Below are 19,662 nucleotides of genomic sequence, written 5' to 3'. Positions count from 1 at the left end.
CATTTACTGAATGAGCACTGTGCCACTGTTCGTCTGACTGTTTGTACTGTATTATATATATATATATATATATATTTTATTCTAAACTGTTTTAATTATTCTTATTTCTTTTGATTATTTTAATTTCTTTATTCTAAACTGTTTTAATTATTGTTATTTCTTTAGATTTTTTTTAAAATTTCTTCTATGTAAAGCACTTTGAATTACCATTGTGTATGAAATGTGCTATATAAATAAACTTGCCTTGCCTTGCATATCATATGCACGCAAAAACTATTTTTGGCGTATATGGCACGATAAATAAAATTCGTGCTATAGATACGCACTTTCATGAGATCGTGGGGGGCTTTAACGAGGAGCAGTGGGTCCGAAATTTTAGGATGAGCGAGCCAACCTTTGATATGTTGTGTCAATGTGTGTCCACATTCCTCTCCTACGACGACACGACGTTTCGTACGTCGGGCCATCCGCGTCTTTGCAGATGCGCGTCGGGGTTTCTCTCGTCATTAAACCGCGGAGACGTAGCCTAAGGCCTCAGAAAAACCGATCTGCCTGTTTAGGCTACATGACAAGTCGCATTGGCACATATCTGATTTATATCTGATTAATTTACACATATGAACGAGGTCTGTAAACGATCTCGAAATATCCAAATGCATGCGTTTTTTTTCCAGTGTACACGGTCATAGAACACATCCGAATCCGATCTGTCACATATTAGAAGAAGAAAAAAAAATATAGGAATTGGGTCACATTTCACTGACAGTGTCAACGAGGCCCGAGACTTCCTCTGGTTACACGTACCAGCTGGCACAACTTTTTATATTCCAATTGCGCAATTTGACCATTTTCACAAATGAAGCTGTATAACACTAGCAAAGCATGAGGCTGCAGAAACTATTGTTTGCAAATAAACTTTGACAGATTAAAATTGGAATTAAATACTAGATTACTAATCACTAAATAGGATGCAAAACTAAAAATATTCCACATTGTTAAATAGCATGTTTAAAAGAGTGGTGTTCAGTTATTCATCTCACCGGAAATGGAATGGAAATGGAAAGTCGCATTGCAAGTTACTTAGCCATTTTAACTATAATTTAAGTCTCCAAATAATTGTATGGGGCTGATGTGCAGTGATTCAAATGTTTTAGGGTTTCTCTTATGAAAATGTGATTGTCATAATTGTTCCAATTTGTACAAAAAAGTATTTATAAAAGCGATTTAAAAGTATATGGCAAACACTAGACTCAGAGTGATAATGCAAAATGTATAAAAATATTTAATTGCAGTATAATTATGAACATACAAATGTTTTCCTTAGATTTAACCTAGCTTTCTCACAGAGACAATACATGAACCCCCCCTTAGGCGCAGAGATGCTTTCTACAGTTTTATCAAGAAATACTTTGTAGTTTTAAAATCCATCCCATAAGCTGCAACGGTGCTTCTATCAAAAGGCAAAAAAACAACAACAGCAATCAATACTAAGACATAAATCACATACTTGTGACCTAAATACCATTACAAAGGTGCAGTAATTTCATTAAACTGTGTAAACAATAAAGATGTGCTAAAGTCTGTAACTTTTTCAGGCGTAACGAAGTATGATTTTCATCCAATGCTTGGACCTCAGTTTTCCCACCAGCACTGGAGAAAACAATGTTCTTTTGAAAGTCCAAATTCAAGCAGTACGTGAGTCTTTGGTTCACTATCTTGTGAACAGCATGTCAATCAGCAAGTCCAGAAGATCTGTCTGACCAATGACCGGCCGAAAGAAGAGCTCTGTGATGAGGCTCGGAGTGATGGTCTTTAAAGTGGATGCGGTGAGGAGGATTCGAGCAAATCGCCCTTTATCCTCTGGATGAAGAGGCACTAGGACCTCCTTCAGGGCATGCTGAGCTTCATATTGCAAACCCTCAATGAACAGAGATGCCTTCAGGCCTGGAACATCTGCAGATGGAAAATATTGGGTAAGTATATTATAAACTCTGTGGCTAAAAGCAATACTTTAGGGTAAAAAAATAAAAATAAATGATATATAAATAACTACATATATTTTGTTTTAATAACTAAATATATATATATATATATATATGACTGGCTATAATTAATGGCTAAAATTGAGAAAATAATCAATTTCATAGAGACATCAGTGGCGTCTTTCATAAAAAGATGCAATTAAACAAATATAAAAAATATAGGCAGTTTAAATAGTTTGTGCAACACAGTTTTGATTTTGGAAAACATACCTGGATTGAATATGACGGTGCCTTTGAGATAAGCGTACTCCTTTGGGCTTAAATCCAGACTCCAGAACTTCACGAGGCACGCTTTAAGGGTTTGCACGCCGGCCATCGTGGGCTGCTCTTGATCGCAGTTCATCATCTCCTGGTTGTTGAGAAGAATTCTTTCCAGCATGCTGGGTGCCGGCGTGTCATCAACCTCGAAGCGAACTCTGTCCTGGGCCAGACCCAGAATGAAAAGTGGCGCCCAGCCGTTCTGCAACAGAGATAGCTGGTCTTTGGGTGGTAGTTGCTGGAACGCCGGCAAACTCTTCATGAAGTGCATCGTCTTGACCAGCACATCCAAAGCAACCTGACACGTCTCGTTGGGTGTTTTCAGACATACGTTCCTGCGTTTCTCGCAGTGGCATGACTGAGGAACCCGCTTGTAGTTCATCTCGTTCTGAGTCGACTCGCCTCGGCTGAGGATGTTAAAGAGGATGGCGTTCGCCTGTCCGTTACTGTAGTCTGAACAATCACATTCGCAATCCATGTTGTCACTGATCAGATGGCGCAGATGCGTGGTATCTTCCAGAACTCAAAGCCACAGTGTCTAACACTCGAACCGCATGTAGACTGAAGCTGTGAGAGACTCACATCTGTCACTGACACGGCTCCTATTTATAACAAGCATTCATGTGGTTTAACTCCTGAACCTTGACCTGTCAATCTACATTTGCTGTGAACAAAACAACTGCCCTGTGCTGTTTAGCAATTGGGTAAATGCAGATAAGGCCTCTTAAATACAAACCCACTGTAGGCTGGGATATACTCTAGGTGAGGCAATATTATCTCTGCTGAAGTCATTACACCAAGCTGTACCAAGCGACCAAGGACTCCTCAAGTTATATGGTCCCTATCATTACAGACGTTACGCCTATAAACCTACAAACAGTCGAATCTAGAACAGCGAGAAGTAAAAGGTTATTGACCCTTGAGAACGGGAAGGATGACTGTTACTTCATTAGCTATTAAAGATTAGAAGCTCACACAGACATTAAAGAGACAGCTCACCGATTCTGTCATCGTTTTCTTTCTTCTGTGGAACACGCACAAAAAAAAAGAAAAATGAAACTTTTGCAAAATGTCTCTGTTTTTTGTCCCCCAACATTGGATCCCAAAGTTCTTCAAAATATATTGATTTGTGTTCCACAGAAGAAAGAAAGGTTTGGAATTGGAGTGTGAGTAAATTGTCATTTTTTTGGTGTGAAATATTCAAATTATTGGAGAAAATCCAATGCCTGAAGGTCTTTAACAGAATTGTATTTATATAATAAAGATTTTCAAGCTGTGTGGGTTTTTTTCTTCCGTTATATTGACCTTGTACTACCAAGGTCTCAAGGTTGGCTAGCTGGTTAGCACCCACTCGTAGATAATATGTCACCATTATGAGGCAAAATGCACTTTTTCTATTGATGGTCATTAAAACACATTTTTAGCAAGAACACTATAAATAAATCCCATATATTTCATTATATTATTATAATTTTTTTAGATATATGATTGGGTGGGTGATTATTTGTTTGCAAAAGTACAATTTAATAAACACCGTTTTGAATCTAAATTGTGCTTGAATGTCACATTCAAAGTCATTATAAAACCATATTGCAATTTGCTTCATTAAAGAATAATTTTTTACAACATTGATCGGTTTATTGAACGTTGGTGTCTCAATGCTGTCATAGGTTTCAATAAACAATAAGCATTACAGTGATTTTACCACAGTAAGGACTGTTCTTAAGTGCAACACGGAGATTTTGTTAAAGCTGATTCCTTTTCCATCTATACTACATCCAATTTTATTTGTTTGCTTTTACTGTTTTCAGACTCTGCAGAAAACATAAAAAAATCAGTCAGATAAAATGACTTTTGACTGATTGTCAAATAATGAAAAATTGAAGTGATCAAACACTTGAATTATATTTAAATGAATGCACAAACAAGGTGGTAATGTGATCAATGAAGCTGAGTCTACAAAGAAAATTAATCAACATTGTGGAACATTTGCCAGTCAGAATCAGTAAAAAGTTTTCCACCAAAGACCGTTTATCACTCTCTTGAGAAATTCCCGCTACCATTGACATGTTTTTCTGTGTCTCACAGTCATGTGATACTTGCCCTGTTTTACTATCTCTGCAGTGCCTAGCACAGAGAACTTAACCAGATAAGCTAATTACTATATTGCTTTCAATCAAATCAACAAGTAGCTACTTGTGCGACTCCACTTAAATTTCCATTATGAATATTTATGTTTCCCACAGACACTCACCAAAGCCACTTACAGGATATAGTTTCATAACATTTGTTCTTCGTGTAAATTTCTCTCATGGTTTTTGGCAGAAACAACATCGGATAAATCATCTTATATTTGTCATAATTCCAAATGAATTATATTCCTTATGAAATTAAACAGAATGGCAGATATATTCCACCTCTTGATGTTGTTGTTTTGTGGTTTACACTGTACATGAACATCCTGAGAAAAAATAAAGAGTCAAGAACACACAAATCAGTGTCTGAATCATAGTGATTGAATCACGGGTTGTAAATGTGTTTGATAAGGCCATGTTTATTGAAGGTCGAGACAGTCTGAGACAGACACTGAGGACACCATCTTATCATCAGCATGATAGTGAAATTCCTTATGCCAGACAAATGAAACAAGAAAAAAGAAAATGCTATACTCGAATCTAGAACTATATTTAAACAACATTTAGCTAATTCTTTAATATTATAAATGTGGTGTTTATGAGCTCATATTTATTGAATATGAAGTGTTGATTTTTATTCATGGCGTCAGTTTAAGGATTTTATATTGATAGAACTCTTTTGCGCAGACATATATTGCCTATATATTAGGGCTGTGGGGCAACAAAAACCCACTGCATGATAAAGCCTAAGAATGCAGGTAGAATGACCCTAAAATTCAAGATATCAGGGCAAAAAATGTTTCTGTCTTATCATTATATAGTTAATCAATATCACACGAGTAACTAGCGATGTTTTTGTCCCAAATAGCACGAGTGCACATGTGACATTGATTTTAGACAACAGTTCGATAAAAAATAAGTTAATACTGTTATATTTTAGACATAATATTGTTTGCTTTTGCTACATTTTGTCAACAAAAAATATTACCTATAAAGTCAGAGCAGAACTGTTGTGCGTCTCCGAGCAACACACAGCAGGGTTTAGTTTCTGAATGAATCCACGTTTTGAGCGAATCAATTGGGTGAACCAATGTTTCAATGGCCCATTCATAAAGAGAGCCATTTACTTAATTCCTGAACGAATCAGCCGTTTGAACGAATCGAATGAATGAATGACTCAATGTCTGCATCCAAAATCGCAAGCTTCCCTATATAGTAGGCAAACAACAGCATGTGAAAAGTACCCGGATGACCTATTCCGGCGAGATTCTGAAGTGTGCGATGGACACTTTACTATACCATAAAGCCAAGAGAGAGGATTTATGAATGGCAGTGAAGCGACGCGGTAGGTCACATGATAATGACCACATGGCCGGATATAGTATGTCCAGATTAAATTCATTCTACACCCACCTATACTATAAAGAAAATACTTTTTTAGCGGTCGTGAATTACTTATTCAAAATAAGTACCTTCGGACTCAGACAATAACTTACTCATTAAGACATTTACTGCCACCCACTGGCAGTTTTACTTTCTTATTTATTTAGAATATAATTTCAATTAAAAAAAAATACTTCATATTTCCATATTAATAAAAAAAACATTAAAGGTATAGTTTACCCAAAAATGGAAATTCTGTCATCATGTACTCACCTTCATGGCCATTGAAGCCTAAAAGTTTGTGTGTAATAAATGTTGAATCAAATAAAATATATTTTGTTCTAAAGCTACTTTTTGTAATGTCTATTATATGCTTTTCTCATTTAACACAATAATGACTTTAAATTATCTTTTGGGGGTAATTTCTCAGCCATAGCTTAAACATTTTAATCATTTGGTATACCTAATATATATATATATAAAACAGTGTGTCCCAACTGTGTTCCTGGAGGTCCTCAATAGTACACAGTGTGAAAGTGTTGGAGGTGTGTTTGATTAGGGACACGTCCAGCATGTGCAGTGTTGGTGGAACTCCAGGAACAGGGTTTGAAATCACTTCTGTAGACAACACAACATGAAAATGTTCCAGAGCCAACTGGAACACACATTTGAACTTTAACTTTTGCAAGGCATTCTAGATAAAGATCTTCTTTATAGACACCAACTTCTTGCATGGCCAACTGAATGATTTTATCTCATCAGATCATTTTGTTGGCCATGCATGATGCAAGTTGTTCTCATGGGTAAAAAACACTTTTCAATGTTCTTACGTGTCCATAAAGTTGCTTTTTCTTTGTGTGGAGATGTAAATTAATTTGTATACATTTTAATATCTCATATTATCTCTGAACAGGTAACAGGTATCTTTGCCAAACAAATAAAAGGTTAAAGACACTTAAAAAGTCAAAGATGGTTCAGAGCATCTGTAGTTCTGGGAATAAAACTATTCCTCAGTCTATAAATGAATTGTAACATCTACCAGAAGGGAGTAGTTTAAACATGATGGCATGGGTGTGTGTGTGTGGTTCTTACAGATGATGATGGTTTTCATCAAACAGCGTGATCTATAGATGTCCTCTGGTAGTAGTAGTTTTTCTTCGATTATCTTCTGTGCTGGCAGGACAACCCTCTAGAGCGCTTTCCAATTACTAGCTGTGCAGCTAAGAAAACAAACAGATGCAGTATGTTACAATGCTCTCTAGTTGTTGACTTCATCAACTCACACATCAGTTGTGGTAAACGGAAGCTCAAGCATGTTTGCATGACGTGCGAGAACCAATGAGGTTCATTCTCGTGTTACGCAGCACGTTTGAACTTCTGGAAGAGGTTTGGTTGAGCTTCTGTTTGTGAAGCAATTGAGTCTCTTCAGAAGATTTTAACTAACCGCTCAATTCAAATCAGTTTTATGATCTCTTTATGAACTTTTTGAAGCGTCAAAGTGGTAGTTGCGTAGCTGTCAATGGGGGGACAGAAATCTCTCAGATTTCATCAAAGATATTTTTATTTGTGTTCTGAAGATGAACGAAAGTCTTGCAGGTTTGGAACGACGTGAGAGTGAGTAATTAATTAATGACATCATTTTCATTTCTGGGAGAACACTAGCCTATCCTTAAAGTACCCATGATGAGACCCCTTCTGAACCTGCAGCTTTCTGTGGATTAGCCTGATCCTCCATGCAAATACTGTACCTCATATTGCGTACAAGTCAACATTTTGTGATCGTTTGGCACTTAAACATTTATTGGAAGGACAAATAAACCTTTAGAGCAGCATAAACCTGCTGTAAATGTAAAGACGTATGAACTTAAATTCACATGTGACATTTACTGGATGACTTTCTACAGCCTTGACCTAAAACTATTGCAACAGAACAAGAGGTTTAACATCATCTTGAACGCAATAATCGAGAAAACAGTTGCCTGTCTGCCTACTGTGTGGTAGTTCAACTATTTCAGGTCAAATGCCACAATTTTTCACCTTCATATTCCACACAACACAAGTCTTATCAACAGGACGTGCTTCATGTTCCTCAGTGACAGCACCTCGAATCTATTTATATTTCAGCTTTTATGACGGTCATAAGAATGACTGAGCTGTAAAGTTGAAGGCCAGGTCGAGATCGTTTCGTTTTTCTTCGATTGGTGAACCCAAATAACCTGTTTTCCTGCCGTCAGTGTAAGATAAGTAATTATCAGGTAAAAAAAAAAAATTAATTAAAGGTTTTGTTTCAAGCCCAATAATCCTATAGAACATAATACTCATATACGGAATGCGTGATATGTCGAATATTTGTGATGGTTCTGCTAAATGCTGCTCACTTTTAATCAACAACACTGCCGTTAACTTAAGTTACGAAGAACGCAAGCAAACCATGAACAACACCACCAAACATTTAACTTAGCTTGGGAATGCTGACGTTCACATTAACGTTCAGAAACACAAAAACAAACTTCAGCTTAGTAAGAATAATTGTTTACAACTCACCAATAAGATGTGTGATGTCGAGGGTTTAAAGCTGACTAAATATAGTTGAACAGTCACTCGCAACGGCCTTGACAAGCTGTTCCCTATAAAGCCTATTTCCGCCACATTCGACAAAAATGCTTTGTTAAATTACAATTATGGTTATGACAGTCAAAATTAAGACAAAAAGTCGAAATTATGACATCTGTCACAACTGCTTTTTTATTTATTTTTACTCGTCTTGCAATGACTAATGTAATAAAAATCTTACTATTAACATTTGGAATAAGTACTGATCTAATACATGTATATTATCTAATGAATAAGTTAAGTACTAAAAATCTATTTAATATGTAAGTACAAGAAGGCTATATAATGTAGCAGTATGAAATAAATGCTAGTTACAAATGCTAGTATCTATTTAATAGCTAGGTACGACTTACAAATATCCAATAAGTACTATAGTATCTAATAATAGGTACCAATCACTGATCTATATAAATTATATTTTTAGATACTATTTCAACTTAACTAAGTCGATGGCAAAAAACTGAAAAGTGTTAGTTACAACAGAATAATCAAAGAAATTTAAGTGAACTAACCATTTTTATGTATACATTCAAAAAAAAAAAAAAAAATACAATAATCCAATGCAACATGCACCAATTTCCTGTGATAATTGTTAAACATGCATTCATCATTAGTTCAATGAGCTCATTGTTTCTGCCTTAAATTTCTTTTAAATTAAAACATATTTACAGGGTTTCTGCAGGGTTTAGTCAGTCAAATTTAAGACCTTTTAAGACCTTTTTATGACCAATATGATTTAAATTTATGACCTACTCGAATTACGAAAAATAACTTCCTTTCAAAAGTCTTTTTTTTTATTGACTTTCATTAAAAGTAATAAGTTTAATTATTTAAAGGTTCCATTTTCTTAAGAGTAACAAACTGAAGGCTCCCTTTTCCTAAGTATCAATAACACAGGAACAACACAACACTTATCACGATAATATCAGTCAATATCGATAATTATGACGATAAATGTCAATTCTTTATTTCTTTGAACTTTGAAGGCAGATTTTTGTTCCTAACTGAAAGTTGTAGAAACCAGAGCGTTAATTGTGGTTTTAAACTACTCTTTATTGTCAAAACATATCATGACAAACACTTGCCAAACAGGTAAACATTTCACAAATCTGAGGTAGAACATTCAAACATTTGTATTTTTTCCTTAACAAAAATAATATCTTTATTTCAAAATTAATTTCTTAGTTTCTGCATGTGCTAATGGGGGATATTGTTTCAAGTCTTGAAACAGGTTTGTGTTGCCTGACTTTGATGGCACGTATCTTTATGAAATGTATGAAAAACAGTAGGCTATAGCCTAAATACATAAATACTGTAATTATATTCCATTAGTCCTTTAATACATTGTCTACATTAATAATATAATACAATTCAATATGTATCCCACATTTCATGGTGCAGTTAATATTACTAGGCTAACGTTACAGTAAAACCATGGTAAAGGATGTAAATGTGTAGATGGAAAAGCTTTCTGACTGTATAGTTGCGCACAGTGTTTCTCCTGTTCGTCAGCGCTGTTTCATCTGCCTTTAAACTGGTTTAAATCACTGAGACATTTGTGTTCTTCGCTGAATTCAAGTGCTTCTCACTGGATCTCGTGATCGAGACTGATCAAAGTTAACCATAGACAGTAAAAGAACGCGTCTGCTCTAGTGATCTTGATCGCGCTACGCTGCCGTTTGGACTTTGAGCCGAGCGGATAAACGCTCCGTGAGGCGCGCGCGGTTCAAATGAGTTTCGTTCCGCTTTTGGCGCATAAACATGATCTAACATTTATCGAACTCTTGATATCGTTTTATAGAGAAAACATTATATCGCGATAATGAATGAATGAGCATATCAATTTAAGATGTGGCTAAATGTAATTTATGACCTTGTATGGAAAAGCCGGACGTTTTTATGACTTTTTATTGCCTAAAATTCTTATTATTAAATTTAAGACGTTTTATGACTTTTTATGACCCCGCGGAAACCCTGTATTTAGCTGTGTGATTTGTATGTCTAAAACACATAACTTTAGACGGTCACCTTTGATTCAGATCACTCTAAATTGTAATGTAGAAGCATGCATTTTCTGTAAAGTTGCTTTGAAATGATAAAGCGCTATACAACTAAATGTGAATTGAATGCAACACCTGCAATTTATATATTTAACTAGACCCCAAGAACCTCAACAGTTCTCCAATAGTGGAAAACTCGTTTGATCATGTGCCAAGCAGTGTCACTCAGGCTTGTGACTGAAGACATTGATTGCATTACAACTGACCCCAGTCTCACCAACACCATCCTCGCGTCCTTCAGGGCATTAACCCAGTGATCTCCAGAGGCAGAGACCTTACAGTTGGTGAACTCTGAAATCACTAAATGAATTTCACAGCATTCAGTATGCCAAGCTTACACATTTTTTCAAATGTTTGCATGTCCCTTTAAAAAGAGTAATGAGCATTTCTGAGAATGAAAGCAACTGCTTTAACTCATCCATTCCAAAGATTTTTAGCACAAGTCAAATTATTAAAATAACACAACGAACAATAAAATGTTTAAAGTTGTATTTATTCAAGCAGTTTAATCCAATGTACTTTTCCAAATGTTCAGCTATCAACTGCAAGAACACAATTGACAATGAGCATTCAATTAAGAGGAATAAAAAGAAAGGAATGTTTTGGAATTTTCGAAATTAAAAGTTTTCTGTTTTTTTGTACATTTTTAATTATAAATCAAGGTCAAGAGCTCTCTCAACCTGGCAAAATATTTGGATGTAATCATTGTAGGGTTTTTTTCTGTTTTGAGTTTCTGGTTTTTCTATATTTATTCTCTTTTTTAATGCGTCCTTCTTGGTGAAGTCAGGGCCAGAGAGGTTCATTCTGGAAATAAACAAATAAATCAGAAAAGGTGTATTCAAACAATGTCAAGCAGAGAAAATTAATGCATAAAATCATCATGAATTAGCAAAACCCATCTTCTCTCACCTTGTGTTAGACGGCCGGCACAGCAGTGCTGGGGACTGATTTCTGGGCGGCTTCCTTGGCCTGGTGAGCCTGCAGCACCGCTACTGCTTCATCCACCTGGAATACATGTAACAGCGATTACACACTAGACCTGCTTGATTCTGGATACATTGAGAATCACGCTTTTTTATTGTTTCAAACAGAGATCACCATTCTCCTACGTTTCTGAACAGACTATTAAGTCACTTGTCACCATCTGGTGGCTTTATGATGTAATCGTTATATGAAGCTAGGGGTGTGCAAAAAAATCCATTCACATTTGAATCGCAATTCAATCTTTACCGATTCAGAATCGATTCATAGAATTCCAAAAATCGGTTCATACATTTTTTTTAATGGCGTACACGGGCGGAGTGGCAATCGGGTGAGTCGGGACTTTTACCGGTGGTCCGATAGTGTTTCGAGGCCGCGAGGGCCGGTCTGATAAATAGTTACATTGCAAGTTCTTGCCGCCCGCTGGTCAAACTGTGCAGCCTCTCTGCTCAACCCGTGAATAAATGCATCGATCCGCAGATCTTATGTTTGAGTTCTGTAGATCTTTTGCCAAGCGTGTCAGAGGTTACGGGTTCTAAACCGCACTCGTATAGTTTTTTCTCTCTCATCAAAACCGAATATGTTCATCACGTTTGTGTGCATTTTATTTTGTGATTTCACCAGAGTCTCCACAACGGCGATAGATTGAAGCGCGCGAGCCACAAGAGAACAACTGTATCCATGACACTGATAGCAGCGACAACGAGCGCTCAGTTTGATTTAAAAAACAACAGATCTCTTATTTAATAGCGAACTAAATGAATGCTCTGCTAGTTAACTGGAGATACCCGCAAATTACGCCTATGAACGACTTCACTGGATCTAAACAATCAATCTAACCATAGATGTTACCAGTAGCGGTGGCTTTTTAAAATCCATTTAAAATAATTGCGCAAGGGTTCTATGACATTAGTATATATTTTTAGGAAGTTCAATGTGCCCAGTCGAGTTCACATTTCAACAGTCAACCTGGTAGCTGTAGTAGTCCTTAAACCACATTTAGCACAATTGTTTGTTTGATCTGACTACAGCACTTTAAAGCTAAATGTAAAAGCTTTTTATTTAAGCTTGAATTAAATGTATTTGAAAGCTGGCCAAAGCGTGGCACTTTGCACTTTTTAGTTGCAAAAGTTTTTAATTTTGTATGAAGACAAAGTAATATCAAACTACATTTAATTTGTTGTGTTTTTTTTCTTTTAAATTGTGTCTACTGCAATCAATCACATAGGAAAAAGTAAACTACATTTATATACTGCGAATCGTTTTTTGAATCGAGAATCGTTTTTGAATCGAATCCTGAGACAAAAAATCGGTATCGAATCGTGACATTTTCTGAATCGTGCACCCCTATATGAAGCACCATGTTACTTCCTAAATGGGACCTTTACTCTATTTTGATAGCTTTCGTAGACAGCAGTGTTTATATCCGAACTATAAACTTTTATCTCAGACTCCCAGTACTTCAGTGACATGAATATTTGTAACAGAAATAAAAAAGATACTGTTTTTGTCCGTTTCATACATCTTGATAGTTTTTACGTACATTTTCACTAGGAGCAGTGATATCCCCAATATCAGGACAAATCCAATAACTTGAAAAAACAAAAAGAAAAGATCACATGACCACTGACCTTTGACCTCAGAGACTCCGGAGACTCCAGCATGTGGAGCAGCTCTGAATTGTCGATCTCCAACAGCATACCAGTGATCTTTCCAGCCAGACTGGGATGCATGTTCTGGATGAGCGGGAACAGACGCTCACCTGTGGCGGGGGAGAGCAGCATGTATGAGATATTTAAAATAAACATTTACATTTAATTTATCTAATCAATTAAGGGAAGCAAAACAGGAGCAAGACAGATCGAACCACTCACCCAGCATCTGCTTCTGTTCTTGTGGAGGGGCGGCAGCTAACATGGACGCAGTCAGTGGCTCCTGACCTTGAACGTGGACCGCAGGCTGAACAGGAGTCAAATATATTAACATTAGAAAAAACCTGAAAACACTTCTGCAAGATAACATGCTGTGATGTTCACCTTGTAAAGTTGGGTATGCAAATTAAGTTGGACACTACTTAATAGCCGATAATAGTTACATTTTGTGACAATTCAAAATCAGGCAATTGAGGTTTGCTAAATAGTATCATTTGTGTAAAACGATTGTTCAAAGCAGTTAATAAAACAGATTATTGGAGTATATTTTACAAGCAAATACTATTTCTACTTAATTTTCACATTTAATTCAATGTAACTTGCCGATCCTTAGAAAACTTCTAGTAAATTTCACAAATAATTACAAAGTAAAAATAGTACACCATTTATTTTCAGTTTATTTATGTGGATAATGTTGGATATAATATAGATCCTACTTTATATATAGAGCTGTGCAATAATAGGTTACATTACAAGTTTAATTGTTTCTTCCAAATGACGCACTATACTCAACAGTCTAGAGAATGAATTGTATAAGGTTATTTTATGATCCAGCATCATAGCCTGATATGGCTACGTAATTGAAGTGTGTCAGTTGAGTGCATGAAGAGTCCAACATTCGACACTTCCACAAGTGCATCATCCGGGTACTAAAGTGCACATTTTCTTTTGGAATTTTTTAGTGTGATCACTATACTACAAAATATCACAGAATTGTGCACAAGTATGCAAATTGGGATGCACTAGTTCTCAAATGATTTTAAATAGCAGACATATATTTTGGGGAATCAACAACAAGTGCCATCAAAAGTAAAACTAATACCTGCTGCATGGGAACATGCGGCTGATTGGGCATGTGCTGCTGCGGGTTGCGGACTCCAGGAGCATACTTGTACTGTGCCACTCCTCTCACCTGAGCGGTACCAGTAGCGGCACCTGCCCCAGAAGGACGAGGTCCCATCGCCTGAGACGCTGCCAGGAAGAAAGAGGAAACTCAGGATCAATGAACTAGAGTAATGCACTTGCATGTATAACAGCAAGGTTCATCACTCACCCATGCGCTGTGAGGGGATCATTCGGGGGACCTGGGAGGCGGGACGCACGGCACCGAAGGTTTGTGGACGGGGTGCAGATTGCCTGATAGCATTGGGCATATTCTGGAAATCTACAATGGAAACGAGAAACAAAAAACAATGACGTGAACCGTTACGGTTTACAGTACAAGTATACCGGGAGGAAAAGGGGGTGGAGCTACTCACGCTGTGGGCGGACACCCTGAGTGGCCCAGCGAGGACTGGGGCGGAGCTGTGCGAGCTGACTGGTGGGATAGTACGCAGCACGATTCTGAGCCTGTCAATCACACAAAAGGGAATGTGAATCAATGAGGAATAACAAAAGGTTCTGAATTGTCACTTCATGATTCATGTTAAGGTGAAGAAATTAGCAAAACTTCACAGAAAAAAGTTCAATTGTCTATTTTCTTGCCCAGTTGACGCTTAATATTCATTAAAATTATAGATTTGACTGCACAGACATTGTTTATAGCTTAATGCCATGTTTATTAAAGGCTTTTAAAGTGCATCTTTGAAAAAAATAATTAATATTCTACAACTAAATCTGATCTTCATTAAAAATATTTTCATAAGAGTGAAAAGTAAAAAGTCGTAACAGTTCAAGCAATCACAGTCCATCAGAACAGCGATAAAGGACTCTGGCAATAGGTGCATAAAGGAGGATCTTTACCCATTAACAAAGACATGGCTTAGTCTGGAGTGGCCTATTCGACAGCGAGTGTGTAGATATGTTCCCAGTGATTTTCAAAATGTACATTATGGTTTCCACCAACCACAGAATTTATAACTGCACTGACACTATTTATTGAAAACAAAACTTGAAATGAATTGGGCTGAATAATGACAATTTTTTTCGGTAGAGCTGCTTTATAGCTGAACAAAATTTGAATTCGCAGTTCATGCTTTCTAACCAAGCAGCTTTTCATTGGTCAACATGGCAAATTCTAATGACCAACTCGAACAGTTGCTGTCAATTTATTTGAACAATGGTGAATGTGACCACACCTTTAATAGAAGAGTGTTATCTGACCTGTGGAATGGCTGCCATGAAGTATCCAGATGGTGGTGCGGGCTGGTAGGGGTTGATGACGGGGTTCGGTACGGCTCTGACACTGGCCATCCTCTGCATGTATTGGCTGGTGAGGTGAGCCTGGCGCTCTTCTTTCCGCTGGGCCAGCGCGACGTACAAGGGCTTGGTGGCGACGATACGGCCATTCATTTCAGTCACAGCCTTAGTGGCTTCTTCAGGGGAAGAGAAGCAGACGAACCCAAAACCCTTACTGCGGCCACCTTCCATCATCACCTGAGTGGATCACAAAAGATACAACAGCCATCAATTCTGATGCTTGTGAGGGAATTTACGTCAATCATCCAAACAAACCTCCAGGAAAACCAATGATTTGAGACAGATTTCATGATTCAATTTAAAATTGACAAATTGAAAGTGGAGACTTTAAAAGTAATAAAGCTTATGGCAATTTATTGGATTTGTTTGTACCTTAGCACTGGTAATGGTGCCGAATGGTGCGAATTCTTTACGCAGGCGTTCGTCATCCAAGCCGTCATCCAGATTTTTCACGTAGAGATTTACTCCCTGTTAAAAACAAGATGAATTCAAAGTTCAAGGACAAGCATCAATGACCCATTAAAAACTTCACCACCCTCATTTGCATCATCTAAATGTTCATATCAGCCAAACACGGGTCATTTTTTACCTGGTAGCGAGTCATGCGGTCCTGCTTCATTTGCTCAAACTTGCGCTTGAGCTCTGTCTGGCGTTCGCCCTTCTTCTGCGCACGGCCCACGTAAACCTGCTTTCCGTTCATCTCTTTTCCATTCATCTCATCCACAGCCTGATGATCAGAGGAAACGCATCAGGATACAACACTTTGTCACAGTAGTGAGGATTACAAAATGATATTAATCTGTTTCTACTCACCCTCTGGGCATCCTCGTGCCTCTCAAAGCTGACAAAGCCAAAGCCTTTAGATTTGCCGCTCTCATCGGTCATGACGCGAATGCTCAGTGCTGGACCTGTAATGACAGCCGAACACTTCAAAGATCTGATTCGTGCAATAAGGTCAAAAGCAGGCCCATGTACACAAAGGACAATAACTATAATCATAAAGATGCAGTTGTAAAATCATTCTAAATATAAAACAACAGAGTCCACAACTACAAATATAACTCCAGAGAGAAACAAAGTCATTGAAATCACTTTAAGAACTACTTTTCTCCCAGCTGATGAACAATAAAAACATTGACAGCCAATCAGAATCCATCCCGCTTTATAGACGACAGCGCACCCTCATACACAGATCGACATTGTTGATGCTAATATAGTTATAATCTTTATAGCTATCATTCTTGGAGTGAACAGGCTTTTATTAGCAGCAAAATACCCACCATATTTGTTGAATATCTCCCTCAGCTTCTCGTCATCCATATCCTCTCCGAAGTTCTTGATGTAAACATTGGTGAACTCTTTGGCACGGGCGCCCATCTCAGCCTCGCGCTCCTTGCGAGACTTGAAGCGACCGACGAACCTTTAAGATGCAATAAGTTACCATAATTATCCTGAATATGTGAATTTATTTAAGACTATAAGGCTATATTCATGACAAACTCAAGAGTAATACGTTTTTAAATAACCATAACACTAATACTTCAATGAACAGTTATAAAACCTTTTAATTTTACATGATAAATACTAATATCTTCAAGTAACTAAAAAATGTTTTCTTAAATTAGTATGAATCATGCTTGAAACAGAATTAGCACACTCCAAACCAACAATTTAGTACAATGTAGTTAATTCAAATGCACACTTACACTTTGCGGTCATTGAGCAACATGCCGTTCATTTTCTCAATGGCTCTTTCTGCGGCCTCATGGGTCTCAAAGTGTACAAAGCCGTATCCTTTAGAGCCGTTCTCATCGCAAACCACCTTCAGGAAGAGAACACCAGCACTGAGCACAAGCACCAAACACCAGAAACATGCACATCACCGCAAACACACGTTTATTACCTTGCAGGACAGGATGTTTCCGAAGGCAGAGAATGTGTCATAAAGGGCCTTGTTGTCGATGGACTTGTCCAAGTTCTTGATGAAGATGTTGCCCACACCACTCTTGCGCAGTGAGGGGTCTCGCTGGGACCACATGATGCGGACGGGTCGTCCCTTAATCACGTCAAAGTTCATTGTGTCCAAGGCACGCTCAGCTGAAACAGTTCATTAAAATACATTAAAATATTAGCATTAAGTTATGACCAACAAACTTTAACAGCAAAAGTCAACATAAACAATTATTGCTAGACTGCTGGTTCTATAAACATACATCTATATGTATTTTGGACTTACTAACATGGGTTGTGTAGCGCCCTCTAGCGCTAGTCAGAGTACATCATGTGTACAACAAGTAGCCTACTCATTTCACCAATTTTCTACATTGGTTGTGTCGTCATTAAATTGAATTATGAATACAGGGACCAAATCCATATTTCAAACCACACATACAAGTTTTTTTTTTTTTATAGAATCAGAATGAGATTCATTACACATTGCATTTGTCTTGAAGCTTCCGGTACACACAACAAAATATGTACAAGGACATGATTCGTAAAACACAAATGTGGGGATGTCTGTTCGTGAGGTTAACGTTAATGTCCTGGGATAAGATAACGTTACTTCTCTTGGCCGCAGAAACGGCAACTACGACATTCATTAGTCCTAATACAAACGTGTAAGAATCGTTAATAAACATTGAACTTAAAATGTGAACCGGAGGACGGTCACGTGCTGCACGTGTCCGTGATTCCCAACTAGCTGGACATCTAAATGCAATTTAAAACATCGTGTTAGAAATGAACCGGGAGCGTTAGCTTACCGTCAGCGGGTTGCTGGAAGTTGACGTAGGCGTAACCGAGAGAGCGGCGGGTCATCATGTCCCTGCACACCCGAATGGACAGAATGGGCCCGGCAGGGCTGAACTTCTCGTAAAGCATGGCCTCGGTGACATCCTGGTGCAAATCACCCACATACAGGGAGGCCATAGGGTAACTTGGAGCGCTAGGGTTCATCTTTCTTCCGTACGACAAAAGAGCGATCTACCGAAACACCTGGAAAAACTGACGAGCTTAGTAATGGCGACGCACGAGCTCCAATCTCCTCGGTTTAACTTACCTATCGAAAACGCTTTAACACGATAAATACCCTTAAAGAACAGTCTTGGAGACTAATTAAAACGCGTTTGGTACCGATTTGGCGTCGACGTGTTCGCGGTATCGATGATAAGATGATTAAAATCTCCTCAGGCCTACTGCGGTGCTGCCTTAATAATAAACTTCTCAAATCTGTCCGCTGATCCTGCTTCACCGAGGTACTCGGCAATAAAAGTAGATTTTTTGTTTGTATTTTTTTCTTGTTTTGTGATTTTTTTTTGTATTTTTGATTTTTTATATAAGATGAGTGTGCCGAGGCTCTGTGGCACACGCGCTCTCTCTCGCACCGCACAAGGTAGGGGGAGAGAAGCGGAAGTACGGCTCAGATAAGAAGGCGTCCTCGCCGGAAGTTGCGTGAGCTTCTTTTATATTTTTTACGTAAGAGCAAAATAAGAGTCAATGGCCTGATAGAATAAAAGTGTATTGAAGCACATTTCCGCCACATTAGAAAAAAAATCATGCTTTGCTAAATCTTAATTATGACATAAAAAAGTCATAGTTATAACATAAAATATGGGCATGATGAGATAACGTCGAAATGATGTCATACTATGACACTAAATCATAATTATGAGATTTAAAAAAATCTCAATTATGATTAAAAAATCTCAATTATTAGGCCTATTTAATGTCATAATTATGAACTTATGGCCTGGTTTCACAGACATGATTTAGATTAAGACAGGATTAGGCTTTAGTTCAATTAGGACATTTAAGTAGCTTTTATAAACATGCCACATAAAAAAAAAGTTACTGGTGTGCATCTTGAGACAAAACAATGGCACTAATATATTTTAAAATATGTCGGCGCAAGTTACTTTAAGTTAGAACAGCTCAAACATGCATTTTACTCGGTGACTAGGCTGAAGCCTTGTCTGTGAAATCGAGGGTTTTTGTCATAATTTAGACTTTTTGTAATAATTATGACTTAATTTCTACTTTTCATCTTATAATCATGAGGTAC

At 37.5% G+C, this 19,662-nt stretch overlaps 2 protein-coding genes across 2 annotated transcripts; both read right to left on the bottom strand.

The window, feature by feature from the left end:
* Positions 1–1,264: 1,264 nt before the first annotated feature.
* nr0b2a (nuclear receptor subfamily 0, group B, member 2a) lies at positions 1,265–3,028 on the bottom strand. Its single transcript, XM_056259491.1, has 2 exons — positions 2,253–3,028; positions 1,265–1,953 (listed from the first exon to the last, which is right to left on the bottom strand). The coding sequence occupies exons 1-2, from the start codon at positions 2,776–2,778 to the stop codon at positions 1,712–1,714; spliced, it is 768 nt and encodes a 255-aa protein (XP_056115466.1). The 5' UTR covers positions 2,779–3,028; the 3' UTR covers positions 1,265–1,711.
* Positions 3,029–10,966: 7,938 nt separating this feature from the next.
* Positions 10,967–19,012, bottom strand: LOC130091542 (polyadenylate-binding protein 1A). Its single transcript, XM_056259482.1, has 15 exons — positions 18,365–19,012; positions 17,506–17,699; positions 17,309–17,424; positions 16,883–17,022; positions 16,416–16,510; positions 16,192–16,329; positions 15,975–16,070; positions 15,507–15,779; positions 14,663–14,753; positions 14,458–14,568; positions 14,227–14,375; positions 13,347–13,431; positions 13,104–13,234; positions 11,401–11,496; positions 10,967–11,295 (listed from the first exon to the last, which is right to left on the bottom strand). The coding sequence occupies exons 1-14, from the start codon at positions 18,555–18,557 to the stop codon at positions 11,407–11,409; spliced, it is 1,902 nt and encodes a 633-aa protein (XP_056115457.1). The 5' UTR covers positions 18,558–19,012; the 3' UTR covers positions 10,967–11,295; positions 11,401–11,406.
* Between the last annotated feature and the right edge of the window lie 650 nt (positions 19,013–19,662).

This window comes from Rhinichthys klamathensis, unplaced genomic scaffold (genome assembly GCF_029890125.1).
Source record: "Rhinichthys klamathensis goyatoka isolate OS25496 unplaced genomic scaffold, OSU_Roscu_1.1 h1tg000168l_1, whole genome shotgun sequence".
NCBI lineage: Eukaryota > Metazoa > Chordata > Actinopteri > Cypriniformes > Leuciscidae > Rhinichthys > Rhinichthys klamathensis.
This window is presented reverse-complemented; position numbering and strand designations above follow the sequence as displayed.

Coding starts and splice junctions, on each gene's coding strand:
- nr0b2a (XM_056259491.1), bottom strand. CDS start 2,778: ATGGATTGCGAATGTGATTGTTCAGACTACAGTAACGGACAGGCGAAC. Junction 1,954..2,252: donor CACCGTCATATTCAATCCAG/GTATGTTTTCCA, acceptor TTCCATCTGCAG/ATGTTCCAGGCCTGAAGGCA.
- LOC130091542 (XM_056259482.1), bottom strand. CDS start 18,557: ATGAACCCTAGCGCTCCAAGTTACCCTATGGCCTCCCTGTATGTGGGT. Junction 14,376..14,457: donor GATCCCCTCACAGCGCATGG/GTGAGTGATGAA, acceptor TCTTCCTGGCAG/CGTCTCAGGCGATGGGACCT. Junction 13,432..14,226: donor CGCATGTTCCCATGCAGCAG/GTATTAGTTTTA, acceptor ACTCCTGTTCAG/CCTGCGGTCCACGTTCAAGG.